A 23,239-nucleotide genomic window follows, 5' to 3' on the forward strand; every position below is an offset into this window, starting at 1 on the left:
AACTACTAGAACTCACACAGAAATTTAGTACTGTGGCAGGATACAAAAATCAGTATACAGATATCAGTTGCTTTCTTATACGCTAACAATAAAAATACAGAAAGGGAAATTAGAGAATCGATTCCATTTACTAGAGCACCAAGAACCATAAGATACCTGGGAATAAACTTTACAAAAGAGGTAAAGGATCTATACTTGAGGAACTATGGAAAACTCATGAAAAAAACTGAAGAAGACACAAAAAGAAGGAAAAGCATTCCATGCTCATGGATAGGAAGAATAAAGATTGTTAAAATGTTTATACTGCCTAGAGCAATCTATACTTTCAATGTCATCCCGATCAAAATTCTACCAGCATTTTTCAAAGTGCTGGAACAAACAATCCTAAAGTTTGTATGGAACCAGAAGAGACCCCGAATTACTAAGGAAATGCTGAAAAAGAAAAACAAAACTGGGGGCATAATGTTGCCTGATTTTAAGCTTTACTACAAAGCTGTGATCACCAAGACAGCATGATACTGGCACAAAAACAGACACATAAACCAGTGGAACAGAGTAGAGAGCCCAGATGTGGACCCACAACTCTATGGTCAACTAATCTTTGACAAAGCAGGAAAAAATATACAGTGGAAAAAAGACAGTCTCTTTTATAAATGGTGCTGGGAAAATTGGACAGCTGTGTATAGAAGAATAAAACTCGACCATTCTCTTATACCATACACAAAGATAAACTCGAAATGAATAAAAGACCTCACTGTGAGGCAGGAATCTATCAAAAGCCTAGAGGAGAACATAGGCAATAACCTCTTTGACATCGGCCACAGCAACTTCTTTCAAGACATGTCTCCAAAGGCAAAGGAAACAAAAGCGAAAATGAAGTTTTGGGACTTCATTAAGATCAAAAGCTTCTGCACAGCAAAGGAAACAGTCAACAAAACAAAGAGGCAACCCACGGAATGGGAGAAGATATCTGCAAATGACACTACAGACAAATGGATAGCAGACACATGAGAACATGTTCATCATCATGAGCCATCAGAGAGATTCAAATTAAAACCACATTGAGATACCACCTTACACCAGTCAGAATGGCAAAAATTGACAAGACAGCAAACAACAATTATTGGTGAGGATGTGGAGAAAGGGGAATCATCTTACACTGTTGGTGGGAATGCAAGTTGATGCAGCCACTTTGGAGAACAGTGTGGAGATTCCTCAAAAAATTAAAAATAGAGCTACCCTATGACCCTGCGATTGCACTACTGGGTATTTACACCAAAGATACGGCATAGTGAAAAGAAGGGCCATCTGTACCCCAATGTTCACAGCAGCAATGGCCACAGTCGCCAAACTGTGGGAAGAACCAAGATGCCCTTTCAACAGACGGATGGTAAAGAAGATATGGTCTATACTATGGAGTATTATGCCCCCATCAGAAAGGATGAATACCCAACTTTTGCATCAACATGAACAGACTGGAAGAAATTATGCTGAGTGAAATAAATCAAGCAGAGAGAGTCAATTATCATATGGTTTCACTTACTTGTGGAGCATAAGGAATAACACAGAGGACATTAGGTGAAGGAGAGGAGAAATAAGTTGGGGGAAATTGGAGGAGGAGACGAACCATGAGAGACTGTGGACTCTGAGAAATAAACTGAAGGTTTTGGAGGGGAATGGGATGGGTGGGTTGGGAAAGCCTGGTGGTGGGTATTAAGGAGGGCATGGAGCACTGGGTGTGGTGCATAAAAAATGAATCTTGGAACACTGAAAAAATAAAATTTTTTAAAAAATATATAGTATTTTTAAATTAAGGTATGAACATTATTTTTTAGATGTAATGCTATTGCACACTCAACAGACTACAATACAGTGTACATATAACTTTTATATGCACTGGGAAACCAAAAATTAATTTGACTTGCTTTATTGTGATATTCACTTTGCTGCATTGGTCTGAAACTGAACCCACAAGATGAAGGTAAGCCTGTATACATAATACTCATGATTTTCTGTTGTACTTTTATTTTTTTTAATTGACGTAAAATTGACATATAGTATCATATTTGTTTCAGGTGTACAATATAATGATTCAACAACTCAATACATTATTCAGTGCTCATCACTGTATTTTTTTAAAACAGTTATATGGCATTTCCTATGTGTCAAGCACGATTTATATATAAATCCCTTACAAATATTAGTTCATTTAATCCTTTTAACAACTTTAATAAACAGATACTATTCATTACCCCTTTACAGATGAGCAAGCTGAGGCATAAAGAAGTAACTTGCCCGGGCGCCTGGGTGGCTCAGTGGGTTAAGCCTCTGCCTTCAGCTCAGGTCATGATCCCAGGGTCCTGGGATGGAGTCCCACATCAAACTCTGCTCAGCAGGGAGCCTGCTCCCCCCCTCCCCCACCCTGCCCTCTGTCTGTCTCTCTGCCTACTTGTGATCTCTCTGTCAAATAAATAAACTGTGGGAGGCCGTGATAAGGCTTGAGACAAGGACCACACCAGGCCCTGACTTGTGTCTCCTTTAAAGTCTGAATAGCCTAACAAAAGGTTTAGGACGGTAAAGTTGAGTAGCACTGAGAAAGGGTCTGTGCTATGGGTTGTGCGCTCGCCAACATGACTTCCCACATGTTTACTAGTTAGATGAGAGCAATTTGGTCGGGATCATAAACACTTAACTGGTCCTTGCTGTTCTAGCACAGCTCATAAATCACTCTCAGGTTTTACTTCTTACGAGACAATTGTACTAACATCAACCATTGTCTATAGGTGTTTATCTGAAGTGAGCAAAACAGGCCTGGTCTAGAGGGTTTTTGTGCACGTAGCAAAGTCTTTTGTAACCAACTGAAGATAGTTACTGTTGGCTATATAATGCCTCACTGCCCTGAATAAAGTCGGCACTGTTGGACATCCTCCTCAGTGCTCCTCCTGCCCCCATCTCTTTGTCTCTTTAACTTCTTTTCACATCCTCTTACCCTCACGTTTCCTGGTCGATGTGTGGCACCGGCCGCGACAATAAATAAATAAATAAATCTTTTTTTAAAAAAAAGAAGTAAATTGCCCAAATCAGAACTATTTGATACACCTAATAATTATTACATATAAGGCTTATATTATTTCAATACTGTTGAAATAAAGTGTAGCAAACAAAAGCTTATTTAAATTTATTATTTCTTTTATTGTTCCCTCATTATTTGCAATTTATATATCCATAACCTCAGATAAAATATGTCATTTACTAATCTACTTGAAAACAAATAAATAATGGGCATATTTTATTGAAATTATACATGATTCAAAACAACTCCAAAGAATATGGGATATGTATTTTCATAATATGAACACATTCTGTGTTTGGAAATGTGTATAGATGCTCCTTACTTATTTATGATCCAAAAAATTTTCCAGGTAGATGTCAGAAAACAAGTTCGGTTATAAAGAAAAACCAGGAGAATTATATAAAATTCTTACCTTATCTTTTTTTTCAGGAGTAACAATGTTTTCTTTTGCCTCTCTTTTGAGTTTTTCCTATTAAAAATGAGTGCACACATGTAGTTACTGCTATTATCAAAAATTAATGCTATTATCAAAATACTTCTAAGAAGTATTAACAAAGAATACTAAACTCTAAATCTTATAAAATAATGAAAAGAAAAAAAAGAAAAATAAATTAGTTTCTTTCTACAGAGCTTGTTATTTAGTTTTGATTATCTTTTTTTAAAATTCTGATCTGGGGGCGCCTGGGTGGCTCAGTGGGTTAAGGCCTCTGCCTTTGGCTCGGGTCATGATCTCAGGGTCCTGGGATCGAGCCCCACATTGAGCTTTCTGCTCTGCGGGGAGCCTGCTTCCTCCTCTCCCTCTCTGTCTGCCTCTCTGCCTGCTTGTGATCTCTGTCTGTTGAATAAATAAATAAAATCTTAAAAAAATAAAATAAAATAAAATGCTGATCTGCCCAGTATATATCTGTGGAATCTTGAGTAAGTCTTTTAAAACTCTGAATCAACGTTCTCATTTGTAAAATGAAGTAGATGGATCAGATTATAAACTAAGGAATACACACAAGTAATTAACTGTGAAGAGCCATAAAGAGATCCAGAATATTATGGGCCTTTAGAGGCAGATATTAATTTTTCTGTGCATTCAGAAAGGGCACAGTTCAATTCGACCTTGAATAATGAACTTTTAACATGAAATAAATGAGGATGGGGGGGAAGAAAGTACAAAAAGTACAAAATACTTAGGAAAGAAAACATCACTTTTGCTAGAGATTAGGGCATATACATATTTAGTAGAGAAAAAAGAAAAATTAACTCTGGCCTGCAGAAAAGAATATGTACTTTGCCTTTAATATGAGAGTCACCTAGAGAACAGAATTGTTAGGGCCCCTAGAAGCCTTCAAGGACTCAGAGAAGGGGAAGTTTCAATACACAGAACTTTAAGCAGACTTGCCTTTCCTGTCTATGATGCCTATGTCAATATCAATCTTCCTGAATGCTTTGTGTACACCATGCTATCTCTCCCAGTGTTGCTCCTAACCAGAGAATTCACTTCACCACGAAGCTTGTAGTAAGCTAATGTAACAGTAGTCACTATTCTTATTCTGTATCCTATCAAAGACCAATAGTCTTGGATATTGGGGTCTACAATAAAGGGCTAGAAAGCTCTCTTCTAGGATTAATTATATCCTCGATACTAGCAAAATTGCATTGCCTCCCAGAGAACTTCTAGTGGCTTTCAGAAGACAGAAGGGAGAAAGCACCTCACATGACTGCACTGTCTTTATAAAATTCTGGAAACTTTTGCTGGTCTGGAGATCTTACAGTCTGTTCTAGTACAACATGTGTTTCCAATGTGTGAATTATATTAGCTCATACACAAGCATGCATATTTGGTAATGGTTAATTAATAATGAGTTCCCTAAGACCAAAGAGATAGACAGTCCACTTATGGATCCTATTTAAATCGAATAACACAAATATGTCTATAATATGGTCTGACAAACAGACAATTGATTTCAGCCACAGGAATAGAGAATGATGGCCCTGTACCCAAATTTCATACTTGAATAAATTTATAAACCTAGAAACATCCAAATTAAAAGAAAGTCTGGTAAATATTGTAGAAGGATTTTGCAATAATATCACAAATACATAAGGTATCCTTTCTACTATCACATCTCACCTAGGCAGAGATTTAGGTCCATCAAACCATGAAAGATGTAGAGAAGGTGATTTATCACAGTCCCACAAAGCCAACTTAATTGGAAAATTAAATTGACTGTTATCCAGTAACAGTTTTGTCATACCAATGGGCAAGTAACATAATAGGTCAAAATAGGGGACCATGTATTGACAATGATCAAAACTGAGAACTAAGAAAAAAGTTTCATATAAAAGACGAACTGAATATATGTAAATATAAAGTTCAAAGTAAACAAATACCAGAATTATGGTTAGAGAACAAAATAAATATCAAAATTGTATATGTGGAGGAAGAGGCAGTATGAGAAAGCATTAGATACATTGTTTAAAAACATAAAGGTAACCAGTAAAATAATTCAAAGCACTACACACACATTTTAAATCAACCAGACATACATATACACTTAAGAGAAAAATACAATAAATATTACTATATAACATAAAGATAACAAAAACATAATTCAATTATATGTCATATCGATAAGGGGTTAATACCCATAAGGAATTCCTGTAAGTCAGCAACAAGAACAACAACTAAAAAACGGGAAAAAAGATTTGAATAGACTGGGGCGCCTGGGTGGCTCAGTGGGTTAAGCCGCTGCCTTTGGCTCAGGTCATGATCTCAGGATCCTGGGATCGAGTCCCGCATCGGGCTCTCCGCTCAGCGGAGAGCCTGCTTCCCTTCCTCTCTCTCTGCCTGCCTCTCTTGTGATTTCTCTCTGTCAAATAAATAAAATCTTTACAAAACAAAACAAAAAAAAAAAACTTGCTTTAAAAAAAAAAAAAAAAAAAGATTTGAATAGACAATTCTCCTAACAAGATATACAAATGGCCAACAAGGGAAGGAAGTAACTAACAACTTCAAAAACAATTCAACAACAAAAACATATAATCTTATGCCATAATTTGTGATTCTAGTAAGGCTCAGCATGAGAGCCACAGAGTGTACTTGTGCTAATTTGACTCTCGTCAATATAGTTCTTAACCTAATCACCACTTGCACAATATTGGTGAAAGTAGACACTTAAAACAATGATAATAACTGTCACTAATATACCTGAAGTGATAAAAAGTACCTGAGGGGTAAGTGGGCAGTCTATAAAAAAAGAGGCCTAGAAAATTGATAGAGAGTGAAAGTTTCAGAAAAAAATGACTAAATTTTTTCATTTTGGTCTCTCTAGTCTGGACAAAGAAAGAATACAGTGAGGCCCATAAAGAATTAATTATCCTTACCAATATATAGAACATACTAACAATAAAGTCAAAAGAAGTTTCAAAAAAAAAAAAACACAAAAAACAAACAAATAAATGAAAAAAAAAAAAAAAAAAACAAAGAAAAGATTCCCCTTAAGGAGCAGAAAACACAAAAAGAGATTCACTGAAAAACAAAACAAACAAAAAAAACCACACACATGAATTTTGTCCTTTTCCTTTGTACCCCCTTATCACCCTGTAAGTAGAATATACCAAATCATAATATTTTTATCTTTTCCTTCATAAAATTGGGAAAGGAAATATAGCTTCAAGAGAGATTGGTAAAATGGCAAAAAGCAAGTAACAGCACACATATATACATATATACACACACACAAACACACTAGGATATTACTCAGCCATGAAAAAGAGATCTTGCCATTTGCAACACCATGAACAGACCTAGAGAATATTATGCTAAATGAAATAACTCAGACAGAGAAAGACACATGCCATATGATTTCACTTATATGTGGAATCTAAAAAAACAATTGAACAAACAAAGCAGAAACAGACCCATAAATACAGAGAACAAATTGATGGTTACCCAAGGAGATGGGTGGGGGGCTGGCAAAATGGGTGATGGAAAATAGGAGATACAGGCTTCCAGTTATGGAATGAATAAGTCACGGGGTGAAAGGTAAAGAATAGAAAATATAGTCAGTAATACTATAATAGCATTTTATGATGACAGATGGTAGCTATACTTAGGGTAAGCATAGCATAACATAAACAGTTCTCTGTATTTCTATCTTATACATCTGAAACTAATGTAATATTGCATGTCAACTATACTTCAATTTTAAGAAAAAGAATAACCCAACTTATCCTCTCAGATAGATACATGGGTTTAAGGCTTCACACTGAATTGGCGAAAAGATCCAAAGCCTGAGGATAAATATATCACAAGAAAACTACAGACCAATATCTCTATGAATACAGATGCAAAAAATCCTCAAAAAAAATACTAGCAAACTGAATCTAGCAGAATATAAAAAAATGATTATATATCATAACCAAATAAGATTTTTCCCAAGAATGTAAGATTGGTTTAACATCTGAAAATCATCTAATATAATACTGTGTATTAGTAAAATACAAAAAAACCCACACAATCACCTCAATATACACAGAAAAAGCATTTTGCGGTCAAGATGGCGGAGAAGTAGCAGGCTGAAACTACATCAGGTAGCAGGAGATCAGCTCGATAGCTTATCTAAACATTGCAAACACCTACAAATCCAACAGGAGATCGAAGAGAAGAAGAACAGCAACTCTAGAAACAGAAAATCAACCACTTTCTGAAAGGTAGGACTGGCGGAGAAGTGAATCTAAAACGACGGGAAGATAGACCGTGGGGGGAGGGGCCGGCTCCCAGCAAGCGGCGGAGGAACGGAGCACAAAATCAGGACTTTTAAAAGTCTGTTCCACTGAGGGACATTGCTCCAGAGGCTAAACCAGGGTGAAGCCCACGCGGGGTCAGCGTGGCCCCAGGTCCCGCAAGGTCACAGAAGGATCAGGGGTGTCAGAGTGTCGGAGAGCTCCCAGGTATTAGAACGGAAGAAGCCGGCTGCAGAGACAGAGCCGAGGACTGAACTCTCAGCTCGGGGTTACCTTGAACTGGTCACCGGCTGGGTGAGCTCGGAGCGCGGCTAGAGGCTGGGGATACGGGAGTGATTGGGTGCTGTCCTCTGGGGGCGCACTGAGGAGTGGGGCCCCAGGCTCTCGGCTCCCCCAGGCCGGAGACTAGGAGGCTGCCATTTTCATTCCCGTCCTCCGGAACTCTACGGAAAGCGTTCAGGGAACAGAAGCTCCCAAAAGCGAACCTGAGCCGATTACTTAGTCCTGCAGCCAGTAAGGGCGGTGCAATCCCGCCTCGGGCAAAACACTTGAGAGTCACTACAACAGGCCCCTCCCCCAGAAGATCAACAAAATATCCAGCCAGGACGAAGTACATCTGTCAAGGAAAGTAGGTTCAACTCCTAAGAAAGCAGCGCAATTCCAGGGGAGGAGAAAGCAAAGCACGGAACTCATGGCTTTCTCCCCATGATTCTTTAGTCTTGCGGCTACTTCAATTTTTTTTTTCTTTTTTCTTTTTTCAATTTTTTTTCTTTTTTCTTCTTCTGCTAAATTTTTTAAAACTTTTACCCTTTTCTTTTTTAACGTTTTTTGACTAGTTTATCTAAATATATATATTTTTTCTTTCTTTTTTATATTTTTTCTTTGTTTTATTTTTTAAATTTTTTTCTTTTTTTTTTCTGAACCTCTTTTTATCCCCTTTCTCCCCCCCACAATTTGGGGTCTCTTCTCATTTGGTTACAGCACATTTTTCTGGGGTCTTTGCCACCCTTTTAGTATTTTATTTGCTCCTTCATATCCTCTTATCTGGACAAAATGACAAGGCGGAAAAAATCACCACAAACAAAAAACAAGAGACAGTACCGAAGGCTAGGGACCTAATCAACACAGACATTGGTAATATGTCAGATCAAGAGTTCAGAATGACGATTCTGAACGTTCTAGCCGGGCTCGAAAAAGGCATGGAAGATATTAGAGAAACCCTCTCTGGAGATATTAAAGCCCTTTCTGGAAAATTAAAGAACTAAAATCTAACCAAGTTGAAATCAAAAAAGCTATTAATGAGGTGCAATCAAAAATGGAGGCTCTCACTGCTAGGATAAATGAGGCAGAAGAAAGAATTAGTAATATAGAAGACCAAATGACAGAGAATAAAGAAGCCGAACAAAAGAGGGACAAACAGCTACTGGACCATGAGGGGAGAATTCAAGAGATAAGTGACACCATAAGACGAAACAACATTAGAATAATTGGGATTCCAGAAGAAGAAGAAACAGAGAAGGGAGCAGAAGGTCTATTGGAGAGAATTTCCCTAATATGGCAAAGGGAACAAGCATCAAAATCCAGGAGATGCAGAGAACCCCCCTCAAAGTCAACAAGAATAGGTCCACACCCCATCACCTAATAGTAAAATTGACAAGTCTTAGTGACAAAGAGAAAATCCTGAAAGCAACCCGAGAAAAGAAGTCTGTAACATACAATGGTAAAAATATTAGATTGGCAGCAGACTTATCCACAGAGACCTGGCAGGCCAGGAAGAGCTGGCATGATATATTCAGAGCACTAAATGAGAAAAACATGCAGCCAAGAATACTCTATCCAGCTAGGCTATCATTGAAAATAGAAGGAGAGATAAAAAGCTTCCAGGACAAACAAAAACTGAAAGAATTTGCAAACACCAAACCAGCTCTCCAGGAAATATTGAAAGGGGTCCTCTAAGCAAAGAGAGAGCCTAAAAGTAGTAGATCAGAAAGGTACAGAGACAATATACAGTAACAGTCACCTTACAGGCTACTAATGGCACTAAATTCATATCTCTCAATAGTTACCCTGAATGTTAATGGGCTAAATGCCCCAATCAAAAGACACAGGGTATCAGAATGGATAAAAAAACAAAACCCATCAGTATGTTGCCTACAAGAAACTCATTTTAGACGCGAAGACACCTCCAGATTTAAAGTGAGGGGGTGGAAAACAATTTACCATGCTAATGGGCATCAGAAGAAAGCTGGGGTGGCAATCCTTATATCAGATCAATTAGATTTTAAGCCAAAGACTATAATAAGAGATGAGGAAGGACACTATATCCTACTCAAAGGGTCTGTCCAACAAGAAGATCTAACAATTTTAAATATCTATGCCCCTAACGTGGGAGCAGCCAACTATATCAACCAATTAATAACAAAATCAAAGAAACACATCAATAATAATACAATAATAGTAGGGGACTTTAACACTCCCCTCACTGAAATGGACAGATCATCCAAGCAAAAGATCAACAAGGAAATAAAGGCCTTAAATGACACACTGGACCAGATGGACATCCCAGATATATTCAGAACATTTCATCCCACAGCAACAGAATACACATTCTTCTCTAGTGCACATGGAACCTTCTCCAGAATAGATCACATCCTGGGTCACAAATCAGGTCTCAACCGGTATCAAAAGATTAGGATTATTCCCTGCATATTTTCAGACCACAATGCTCTGAAGCTAGAACTCAATCACAAGACGAAAGCTGGAAAGAACCCAAATACATGGAGACTAAACAGCATCCTTCTAAAGAATGAATGGGTCAACCAGGAAATTAAAGAAGAATTGAAAAAATTCATGGAAACAAATGATAATGAAAACACAACAGTTCAAAATCTGTGGGACACAGCAAAGGCAGTCCTGAGAGGAAAATATATAGCGGTACAAGCCTTTCTCAAGAAACAAGAAAGGTCTCAAGTACACAACCTAACCCTACGCGTAAAGGAGCTGGAGAAAGAACAAGAAAGAAACCCTAAACCCAGCAGGAGAAGAGAAATCATAAAGATCAGAGCAGAAATCAATGAAATAGAAACCAAAAAAAATAGAAAAAAATCAATGAAACTAGGAGCTGGTTCTTTGAAAGAATCAATAAGATTGATAAACCCCTGGCCAGACTCATCAAAAAGAAAAGAGAAAGGACCCAAATAAATAAAATCATGAATGAAAGAGGAGAGATCACAACACCAAAGAAATACAGACAATTATAAGAACATACTATGAGCAACTCTACGCCAACAAATTTGACAATCTGGAAGAATGGATGCATTCCTAGAGACATATAAACTACCACAACTGAACCAGGAAGAAATAGAAAACCTGAACAGGCCCATTACCAGTAAGGAGATTGAAACAGTCATCAAAAATCTCCAAACAAACAAAAGCCCAGGGCCAGACGGCTTCCCAGGGGAATTCTACCAAACATTTAAAGAAGAACTCATTCCTATTCTCCTGAAACTGTTCCAAAAAATAGAAATGGAAGGAAAACTTCCAAACTCATTCTATGAGGCCAGCATCACCTTGATCCCAAAACCAGACAAGGATCCCACCAAAAAAGAGAACTACAGACCAATATCCTTGATGAACACAGACGCAAAAATTCTCGCCAAAATACTAGCCAATAGGATTCAACAGTACATTAAAAGGATTATTCACCACGACCAAGTGGGATTTATTCCAGGGCTGCAGGGTTGGTTCAACATCCGCAAATCAATCAATGTGATACAACACATTAATAAAAGAAAGTACAAGAACCATATGATACTCTCAATAGATGCTGAAAAAGCATTTGACAAAGTACAGCATCCCTTCCTGATCAAAACTCTTCAAAGTGTAGGGATAGAGGGCACATACCTCAATATTATCAAAGCCATCTATGAAAAACCCACCGCAAATATCATTCTCAATGGAGAAAAACTGAAAGCTTTTCCGCTAAGGTCAGGAACACGGCAGGGATGTCCATTATCACCACTGCTATTCAACATAGTACTAGAAGTCCTAGCCTCAGCAATCAGACAACAAAAAGAAATTAAAGGCATCCAAATTGGTAAAGAAGAAGTCAAACTATCCCTCTTCGCAGATGATATGATACTATATGTGGAAAACCCAAAAGACTCCACTCCAAAACTGCTAGAACTTGTACAGGAATTCAGTAAAGTGTCAGGATATAAAATCAATGCACAGAAATCAGTTGCATTTCTGTACACCAACAAGACAGAAGAAAGAGAAATTAAGGAGTCAATCCCATTTACAATTGCACCCAAAACTATAAGATACCTAGGAATAAACCTAACCAAAGAGGCTAAGAATCTATACACAGAAAATTATAAAGTACTCATGAAAGAAATTGAGGAAGACACAACGAAATGGAAAAATGTTCCATGCTCCTGGATTGGAAGAATAAATATTGTGAAAATGTCCATGCTACCTAAAGCAATCTACACATTTAATGTAATCCCTATCAAAATACCATCCATTTTTTTCAAAGAAATGGAACAAATAATCCTAAAATTGATATGGAACCAGAAAAGACCTCGAATAGCCAAAGGAATATTGAAAAAGAAAGCCAAAGTTGGTGGCATCACAATTCCGGACTTCAAGCTCTATTACAAAGCTGTCATCATCAAGACAACATGGTACTGGCACAAAAACAGACACATAGATCAGTGGAACAGAATAGAGAGCCCAGAAATCGACCCTCAACTCTATGGTCAACTAATCTTCGACAAAGCAGGAAAGAATGTCCAATGGAAAAAAGACAGCCTCTTCAATAAATGGTGCTGGGAAAATTGGACAGCCACATGCAGAAAAATGAAATTGGACCACTTCCTTACACCACACACGAAAATAGACTCCAAATGGATGAAGGACCTCAATGTGAGAAAGGAATCCATCAAAATCCTTGAGGAGAATGCAGGCAGCAACCTCTTCGACCTCAGCCGTAGCAACATCTTCCTAGGAACAACGGCAAAGGCAAGGGAAGCAAGGGCAAAAATGAACTATTGGGATTTCATCAAGATCAAAAGCTTTTGCACAGCAAAGGAAACAGTTAACAAAACCAAAAGACAGCTGACAGAATGGGGGAAGATATTTGCAAACGACATATCAGATAAAGGGCTAGTCTCCAAAATCTATAAGGAACTTAGCAAACTCAACACCCAAAGAACAAACAATCCAATCAAGAAATGGGCAGAGGACATGAACAGACATTTCTGCAAAGAAGACATCCAGATGGCCAACAGACACATGAAAAAGTGCTCCACGTCACTCGGCATCAGGGAAATACAAATCAAAACCACAATGAGATATCACCTCACACCAGTCAGAATGGCTAAAATTAACAAGTCAGGAAATGACAGATGCTGGCGAGGATGCGGAGAAAGGGGAACCCTCCTCCACTGTTGGTGGGAATGCAAGCTGGTGCAACCACTCTGGAAAACAGCATGGAGGTTCCTCAAAATGTTGAAAATAGAACTACCCTATGACCCAGCAATTGCACTACTGGGTATTTACCCTAAAGATACAAACATAGTGATCCGAAGGGGCACGTGTACCCGAATGTTTATAGCAGCAATGTCTACAATAGCCAGACTATGGAAAGAACCTAGATGTCCATCAACAGATGAATGGATAAAGAAGAGGTGGTATATATACACAATGGAATACTATGCAGCCATCAAAAGAAATGAAATCTTGCCATTTGCGACGACGTGGATGGAACTAGAGCGTATCATGCTTAGTGAAATAAGTCAATCGGAGAAAGACAACTATCATATGATCTCCCTGATATGAGGACATGGAGAAGCAACATGGGGGGTTAGGGGGATAGGAGAAGAATAAATGAAACAAGATGGGATTGGGAGGGAGACAAACCATAAATGACTCTTAATCTCACAAAACAAACTGGGTGTTGCTGGGGGGAGGTGGGATTGGGAGAGGGGGAGGGGCTATGGACATTGGGGAGGGGAGGCGAACCATAAGAGACTATGGACTCTGAAAAACAACCTGAGGGTTTTGAAGGGTCAGGGGTGGGAGGTTGGGGGAACAGGTGGTGGGTAATAGGGAGGGCACGTTTTGCATGGAGCACTGGGTGTTGTGCAAAAACAATGAATACTGTTATGCTGAAAAAAAATAAATAAAATGGGAAAAAAAAAAGAAAATCTTCATCAATGTACTACTGAAAAAAGAAAAAAAAAAGCATTTTGCAAATTCCAACACCCTTTTATAATAAAAACACTCAACAAATTAGGAATTGAGAAGAACTTTCCCAACTTGATAGAGAGGATCTAGGTAAACTGAGTTTCATCAAGATTAAAGAGTCTCTGCTACAAATAATACCATCAAGAAATAAAAAGACAATCCATAGAATGAAAGAGAACATTTACAAATCTTAGATAAGGGACTGATCAAGAATATATAAAGAATTCTTAAAACTCAAAAAAGAAATAACCTAATTTTTAAATGGGTAAAGCATCTGGATATACATTTCTCCAAAAAAGATATACAAATGGCCAATACCACATGAAAAGATGGCTAACAATCATTAGGCATTAAAGAAATACAAATCAAAATAACGATATACCATGTCACACTGACTAGAATGACTATAATTCAAAAAAGTGTTTCTGAGGATGTGGAAGTTGGTACTTTCATGCATTGATAGTAGGAACCCAAAATGTTAAAACTGGCTTGAAAAACAGTCTGGTAGTACCTTAAAATGTTAAGCACAGAAATATGTTATCCAGCAATTCTATTCCTATATATATATATAGCCAAGAGAAATGAAAACATACCCACACAAAATTTGTACACAAATATTCATAATAGTCAAATTGGAACTGGAAACAACCCAAACTTCCAACAACTTATGAATGGATAAATAAAACCTAGTATATCAACTTCAGGCTGAAGGATGGGTCATGGGAGGAAAAAAAACCCTAGTATATCCATACAATCCATACGCTAGTATACTATTTAGCAATAAAAAGGAATGAAGTATTGATCTATGCTAGGATGTGAATGGACCTTGAAAACATAATGTCAAGTGAAAGAAGCCAGTCACAAGACCATATATTATGATTCCATTTAAGTGAAATATCCAGAATAAGTGAATTAATAGAGACAAAAAGTAGATTAGTGGTAGCCTGGAGCTGTTGAATCTGGTGATGGAAGAAAAAAGGAGGGGATAATAACTGCTGATGCATATGGGACTTCTTTGAGGGGGTGATACATGTATTCTAAATTACACAGCCTTGATGGATTGCACAACTATATTAGAAACCGTTAAATTGTACACTTCAAATGGGTGATTGAAAGGTATATAAATTATGTCAGTGAAACTTTTTTTTTTTTTTTTTTTAATGACAGAGTTGAGGAGTTCCTGGGTGGTTCAAGAGGTTAAGCAAATGACTCTTGATTTTGCCTCAGGTCATGATCTCAGGGTAGTGAGATTAAGCCCTGCATAGGACTCTGTACTGGGCATGGAGCCTGCTTAAGATTCTCTCTCTCCCTCTGCCCCCATCCCTCTCTCACCCTCTCTAAAAAAAAAGAAAATGAAAGAGCTGAACAGGGACATGGACAAAGTTGGGGACATTAACACCTCCATTTCAATAAGTGAAATACCTACTCACCAGAAAAATCAGCAAAAGTATATATAATCTAACAATACAACCAAGTAATTGGTTGTAATTGACATTTATGAACACTCCAACAATAGTATAATATAAAATTGTTTCAAGCACCCATGGATCATCCACCAAGACAGATAATATGCTGGGCCATAAAGCAAATCTCAACAAATTTAAAAGAATGGACTAAACATTTCTGTCCCCCCCAAATTCATACATTGGGGCCTTAATTCCTATTATGATACGGTGTTTGGAGATGGGGTCTTTAGGAAGTAACTGGTTTTGGATGAGGTCATGGAGGTGGAGTCCCCACAATGGGATTAGTGTCCCTGTGAGGAGAGGAAGAATCTAGAGCTCTCTCTCAGCCATGTGAGGTCACAGCCAAAAGGCAGCTGTCTAAAAGTCAGGAAATGAACTCTGACCAGAACATGACCATGATGGCATCCTGATCTTAGATTTCCAGGCTCCAGGAGTGTGAGGAATAAATATTTGTTTAACCTAATGAATCTATAGTATTTTTGTTATAGTAACCCAAGCAGACTAATACAAAAATCATACACATTGTGTTCTCTGACCATAATAGAATCAAACTAAAAATCAGTAACAAAAAGACTACAGGAAAATCTTAGAATATGTGAAAATTTAAAAACACATTTCTAAATAATCTATGGGTCAAAGAAGTCACAAAGAAATTTAAAATTATATAGAACTGAATGAAAACAAAAACACAACATATCAAAACATGTGGGATGTAGCTAAAGCAGTACTGAGAGAAAAATTTATAGTACTAAATGCTTTCATTAGGAAAAAGGGAAAAGCGATGTCAGCAAAATGGCAGGAGTTTTCTACCATCCTCCCTACCAAGAAAACAGATTTTGGCCATCATCCAAATGAGATGAGAATACCTTTATGGAAGTTCTAGAATCCAGCAGAGAAGTTCTAGCACATCATTGGAACAAAAAAATCATAGATTGAACACACTGTAGAGGATAACAGGAACAGTTTCACTTTACCCTTGTCACTCCCTCTCCTAAGACAGCACAGTTTGGTGCCAAGAAAGATCTCTCAGCTAGCAATTTTTCCTTTGGGAAAAAGTGAGAGCAAAAGAGGGATCCCCAGCTTTCCCAGTTTTGCAGGATGCTGCCAAAGAGGCCCATTTCTTTCCCACTCCATCCAGAATACGAGTGAACTACATGTCTGAGAGTGAGAAGGGGTTGGGAATACAGCAACAAAATCTCAGAATGTATTTAAGGTACATTATCCTCATCACTTCATGGACTCCATGGGAAGACTGCCAAAGAGCTTCTGGGGATACCTTGCCTGAAGATCAACTGGCCCAAGGGCACTCCCTCAATGCTTCAAACATCTCACCCACACATGTAATACTCCATTGCCAACCTGCACATGCCCTTAAGGATGGCAAGCATAAGCCTTTGAAGATGGTTAGTGAACACGTGAAGAAAGCTGGCCCAATGCTTCAGAACTGAGATAAAGTATACAAACCTGATCATTCAACAAAGACCAAGGGAGAACAAAGAGGAGGCTGCCAGCACCACCTGCAGCATCAAGAGAAAGCATACGGTCTTAAGAATTCCTCTCAAAGAGCAAACAAGAAATGTAGAGCAGACAGGCAGAGATACAGAAATAGACATAGACATAAATAGATATATAGATATAGAAAAGATCCAAGAAAACCTCAGAATCCCTAGCAGACTTGACAGAAGATACTTCTCTCCTGAAGGTAACCAATTAAAAACTGGAAGAGATAACCATCTTTCAAATGTGAAAACGGTGATGCCAGACATGAAAATTCAAAGCAACATGACACCACAGAGAAATACAATAATTTTCAGTAACCAACTCCAGAGAAATGGAAATCTGCAATTTGCCTGATAAAGAATTCAAAATAGTTGTTTTAAGGAAGTTCAATGAGCTATAATAAAACACAGAAAGACAATTCAATAAAATCAAGAAAATAATAAATGAACAAAAGAACAGAGACGAAAATCATAAAAAAGAACTAGACAAATTCTAGAGATGAAAAATAGAATGAATAATGAAAAAATGCAAAAGGGAGCATTAAAATAAGACTTGATCATGCTGAAGAAAAAAATCAAATGACTTACTGTCAAGTTCATAGAAATTATCTAAATGGACAACAAAGATAAAAGAATGAAAAATGGCGAGGGAAGACTACATAAATGATGAGATACCACTGAATGAAACAATTTACACACTTTAGAACCCCAGAGGAACTAAGATGGAGGAGGGGGCAAAAAAGTAATCTAAAGAAATGATAGCTAAGAACTTCCCAAATCTGAAGAAGAAAAAGAGATAGAAAATGGAGCAGAAAGTTGATTTCAGTAAATTATAACTGAAAACTTCCCTAATCTGGAGAAGGAAACAAACATCAAAATCCAAGAAGCACAGAGAGCTCCCATTAATTTCAACAAAGCTGGCCATCACCAAGACATATTACAGTCAACTTCACAGAATAAACAGAAAAGGAAAGACTCCTGAAAGCAGCAAGGAAAAAGTCCTTAACTTACAAAGCAAGACAGATCAGGTTTGCAGATCTGTCCACAGAAACCTAGCAGGCCAGAAGAGAATGGCATGATATAGTCAACCTGCTCAATGGGAAAAATATGCAGCCAAGAGTACTCTACCTAGCAAGAAGGAGATATAGTTTCCCACCCAAAACCTATAGAGTTCATGACCCCTAAACTAGCCCTGCAAGAAATATTAAAGGGGACTCCTGAGTGGGAAATAAAGACTATAGTAACAAAGACTAGAAAGGAACAGAGAAGGGGTGCCTAGGTGGCTCAGTCAGTTGACTGACAAGATTTTGATTTTGGCTTAGGTCATGATTTCATGGTTGTGGGATCAAACCCTGCATCATGGTCCCTACTTAGCATGGAGACTGCTTGAGATGGTCTCTCTGCCTCTCTGCCCCTCACCATTCAATCTCTCCCTCTCTCTCTGTCTCTCAAAATAAATACAATCTTAAAAAATATGGAATAAAGAAAATCTCCAGAAACAATGACTTAACAAGTAATACAATGGCACTAAATTCATATCTATCAATAATCACTCTGAATGTAAAGAGACTAAAGGCTCCAATCAAAAGACACAGGATATTAGAATGGATTTTAAAACAACAACAACAACAACAAAGTTCATCTACATGCTGCCTACAAGAGACTCATTTTAGACCTAAAGACACCGCTAGATGGAAAGCAAGCAGATGGAGAACCATTTATCATGTTAATAAAGGTCAAAAGAAAGCCAGAATAGTCATACTTGTACCAGACAAAGTAGATTTGAAACCAAAGACTGTAACAAAAGATGAAGAGTGGCATTATATCATAAAAAAGGGGACGATCCAACAAAAAATTTAACAATTTTAAAAAATATTTTATTTTGTTTTTTTTAAGAGTTTATTTATTTATTTGACAGAGAGAGAGAGATCACAAATAGGTAGAGAGGGAGGCAGAGAGAGAGGGGAGGAAGCAGGCTCCCCACTGAGCAGAGAGCCCGATGTGGGGCTCGATCCTAGGACCCCGAGATCATGACCTGAGCCAAAGGCAGAGACTTAACCTTCTCAGCCACATGCCCCAAAATTTAACAACTGTAAATATTTATGTTCCCAAATTGGAAGCACGCAAATATATAAATCAATTAATAACAAACATAAAGGAACACATTTATAATAATACAATAATTGTAGGGGACTTTAACCTATAGCAATGGACAGATCATCTAACCATCTAACCATAAACATAACCATAACCATAAACAATGGTTTTGAATGACATATTGAATCAGATGGACTAAACCGATATATAAAGAGAGAATTTCATCCTAAAGTGGCAGAATACACATTCTTTTTAAGTGCACATGGGATATTCTCCAGAACAGATCACATACTGGGTCACAAATCAGCCCTAAACAAGTAAGAAAGACTGAGATCATACAATGCATATTTTCTGATTACAGCACTATGAAACTTGAAGTCAACCACAAGAAAAAGTTTGGAATGGGGCACCTGGGTGGCTCAGTGGATTAAAGCCTCTGCCTTCAGCTCAGGTCATGATCCCAGGGTCCTGGGATCAAGTCCCGCCTCGGGCTCTCTGCTCAGCAGGGAGCCTGCTTCCTCCTCTCTCTGCCCGCCTCTCTGTCTGCCTGTGATCTCTGTCTGTCAAAGAAATAAATAAATCTTAAAAAAAAAAAAAATAAAAGAAAAAGTTTGGAAAGACTACAAATACATGGAGGTTGAAAAACAACCTATTAAAGAAGGAATGGGTTAACCAAGAAATTAAGGAAGAAATTTTAAAAAAAACACATGGAAACAAATGAAAATGAAAACACAACGGTCCAAACCCTTTGGGATGCAGCAGAATCGTCTTAAGAGGGAAGTATATAGTAATACAGTCTCACCTCAAGAAGCAAGAAAATCTCAAAACAGCCTAAACTTACACCTCAAGGAGCTTTAAAAAAAAAAAAAAACAACAAATGAAGCCCACAACCAGCAGAAGAAGGGAAATAATAAAGATTAGAGCTGAAATAAAGGATACAGAAACAACAACAAAAACCCAGTAGAACAGATTAATGAAACTAGGTGCTGGCTGTATGAAAGAATTCATAAAATTGATAAACCCCTACCCAGATCTAGCAAAAAGAAAAGAGAAAGGACCCAAATAAATAAAATCACCAATGAAAGAGGGGAGATCAAAAGCAGCACCACAGAAATAAAATTATAAGAGAGTATTATGAAAAACTGTATGCCAACAGATTGGGCAATCTGGAGAAAAGTGGATAAATTCCTAGAAAACCTGAAATAGGAATAACTAGAAAATTTTTTTTTTATATGTTAGGGTTTTAATGTCCAGAGTAAATAAAGGAATGTCTAAAACTCAATAGCAAAAAAGGCAAACAACCCAATATAGAAATGGTTCAACCAGTTACACATTCTCTTTATAATTAAATGAGAAACTTCTCAAGGAAAATAACATTCTTATAACCTTATGCCAAGTCCAACAGGTAGTTTGCATACTTCAAATGATGCTGTCATCCCTAGAAGCTTGTAGGGAAAGTCTCAGTATGACCTATTTTATGGGTATGAAGCCTGAGGCTCAGCTAATTTAAGTGATGCCCAAATTCACTGGCTGGTGAGAGGCAGAGACAAGACTCAAATCCTAGCTCTCTGTACTTGTCACAGTGATTACCCACCCCTACCCCCATCTCCCCACTCCCATTAGACCTTGCTGGAGACAACAAGTAATATTCTAATTTAGTAAAAGCTAAGTAAGTACTAATAGATTACAAGTAGTAATCAACCAATTATGATTATTACTATTAAATACAATGCTAGCTGTCTTGTCATGGATGCCCTTTATCAAGTTGAAGAAATTTAGGAATAACTAGAAAATTTGAACAAACTGATAACTAGCAAAGAAACTGAATCAGTAATCAAAATCTCCCCAAACACAAAACATCCAAGGCCAGATGGCTTCCTAGGGAAATTCTATCAGACATTTAAAGAAAAGTTAATACCTATTCTTCTCAAACTGTCTTAAAAAATTAAAAAGGAAGGAAAACTTCCAAACTCATTCTACAAGGTCAGCATTACCTTGATTCCAAAACCAGACAAAAACTCCACTAAAAAAATTACAGGCCAATATGGACGAACATGGATGCAAAAATTCTCAACAAGATACTATCAAATCAAATCCAACAGTACATTAAAAGAATCATTCACCATGATGAAAGGGATTTACTTCTGGGCTGCAAGGGTGGTTCTATATATGCAAATCAGTCAATGTGATATACCACATTAATAAAAGAAAGGGTAAGAATCATATGATCCTCTCAATAGATGTGGAAAAAATATTTGACAAAGTACAGCATCCATTCCTGATAAAATTCCTCAAAAAAGTAGGAGTAGAGGGAATATACCTCAACATCATAAAGGCTGTATATGAAAAACCTACAGCTAATATAATCCTCAATGGGGAAAAACATAGAGCACTTCCTCTACAGTCAGGAACAAGAAGGGAAGTCTACTCTCACCACTGTTATTTAACATGGTACTAGAAGTCCTAGCCACAGTAATGAGACAACAAAATGAAATAAAAGGCATCCAAATCAGAAGGAAGAAGTCAAACTTACACTATTCACAGAGGACATGATATTCTGTGTAGAAAACCCAAAAGACTCCACCAAAAAATTGCTGGAATTGATACATGAATTCAGTAAAATCAAAGGATAAAAAATCAATGCACAGAAATATGTTGTATTTCTACATGCCAATAATAAAGCAGCAAAAAGAGAAATCAAGGAATTGATCCCCTTTATAATTGCACCAAAACAAGAATATACCTAGGAATAAACCCAACCAAAGAGGTAAAAGATCTATACTCTCAAAAATATAGAACACTTATGAAAGGACCTGAAGATGACACAAAGTAATGGAAATACATTCTCTGTTCATGAATTGGAAAAAAAAATACTTTTAAAATACCTATACTACCCAGAGCAAGCTATACATTTAATGAAATCCCTATGAAAATACCATTAGCATTTGTCACAGAGCTAGAATTACGCTGAGTGAAATAAGTCAAGCAAAGATAGTCAATTATCATATGGTTTCACTGACTTGTGGAACATAAGGAATAACATGGAAGCCATTAGGAGAAGGGAAGGAAAAGTGAAGGGGAGGAAACTGGAAGAGGAGCCGAACCTTGAGAAACTGTGGACTCCGAGAAACAAACTGAGGGTTTTAGAGAGGAGGTGGATGGGGGATCGGTGACCCTGGTGGTAGATATTAAGGAGGGCACAGATTGCATGGAGCACTGACTGTTATATGTAAACAACGAATCTTGGAACACTACATCAAAAACTAATGACGTATTGCATGGTGACTAACATAACACAATTAAAAATAATAATAAAAAACTGAAAAAAAAGAATAAGCAATCCTAAAATTTGTATGGAACCACAAAATCCCAATAGCCAAAGCAATCTTGAAAAAGAAAGGCAAAGCTGGATGCATCACAATTTCAGACTTCTAGTTATATTAAAAAGTTGTAGTCATCAAAAGAGTATGGTACTGCCACAAAAACAGATACATGATGGAACAGAACAGAAAACCCAGAATTGGACCCACAACTATAGCGTCAACTAATCTTTGACAAAGCGGTTAAGAATATCCAATGGAAAAAAGGACAATCTCTTCAACAAATGGTGTTGTGAAAGCTGGACAGCAACATGCAGAAGAATCACATTGGACCACTTTCTTACACTCTACACAAAAATAAATTCAAAATGAGTGAAAGACCTAAATTTGAGACAGGAAACTATCGGACTCAGAGGAGAGTACAGGCAGCAACCTCTTTGACCTCAGTCATAGCAACTTCTTACTAGACATGTTGTTGGAGGCAAGAGAAACAAAAACGAAACTGAACTACTGGGATTTCAGATATAAAGCTTCTGCACAGTGAAGGAAACAATTAACAAAACTAAAAGGCAACCTATGGAATGGGAGAAGATATTTGCAAATGACATATCCAATAAAGAGTTAGTATCCACTATCTATAAAGAACTTAACAAATTCAACACCCCCAAAACAAATAATCCTTATTTGCCCTTAAAAAAGGGCAGAAGACATGAATAGACATTTTTCCAAAGATGTCCAGATGTTTAACAGACACATGAAAAGATGCTCAACACCACTCATCATTAAGGAAAGGCAAAT

At 37.4% G+C, this 23,239-nt stretch overlaps 1 protein-coding gene across 1 annotated transcript in view; it reads right to left on the reverse strand.

The window, feature by feature from the left end:
• Positions 1-23,239, reverse strand: part of SYCP1 (synaptonemal complex protein 1) — a 145,204-nt gene that overhangs the window by 17,113 nt on the left and 104,852 nt on the right. Inside the window, exon 26 of the mRNA XM_045998046.1 lies at positions 3,486-3,542. Within this exon, the coding sequence (XP_045854002.1) occupies positions 3,486-3,542 (57 nt within the window). The remainder of the gene's footprint in view (positions 1-3,485; positions 3,543-23,239) is intronic.

This window comes from Meles meles, chromosome 1 (assembly GCF_922984935.1).
Source record: "Meles meles chromosome 1, mMelMel3.1 paternal haplotype, whole genome shotgun sequence".
NCBI classification, from domain to species: domain Eukaryota; kingdom Metazoa; phylum Chordata; class Mammalia; order Carnivora; family Mustelidae; genus Meles; species Meles meles.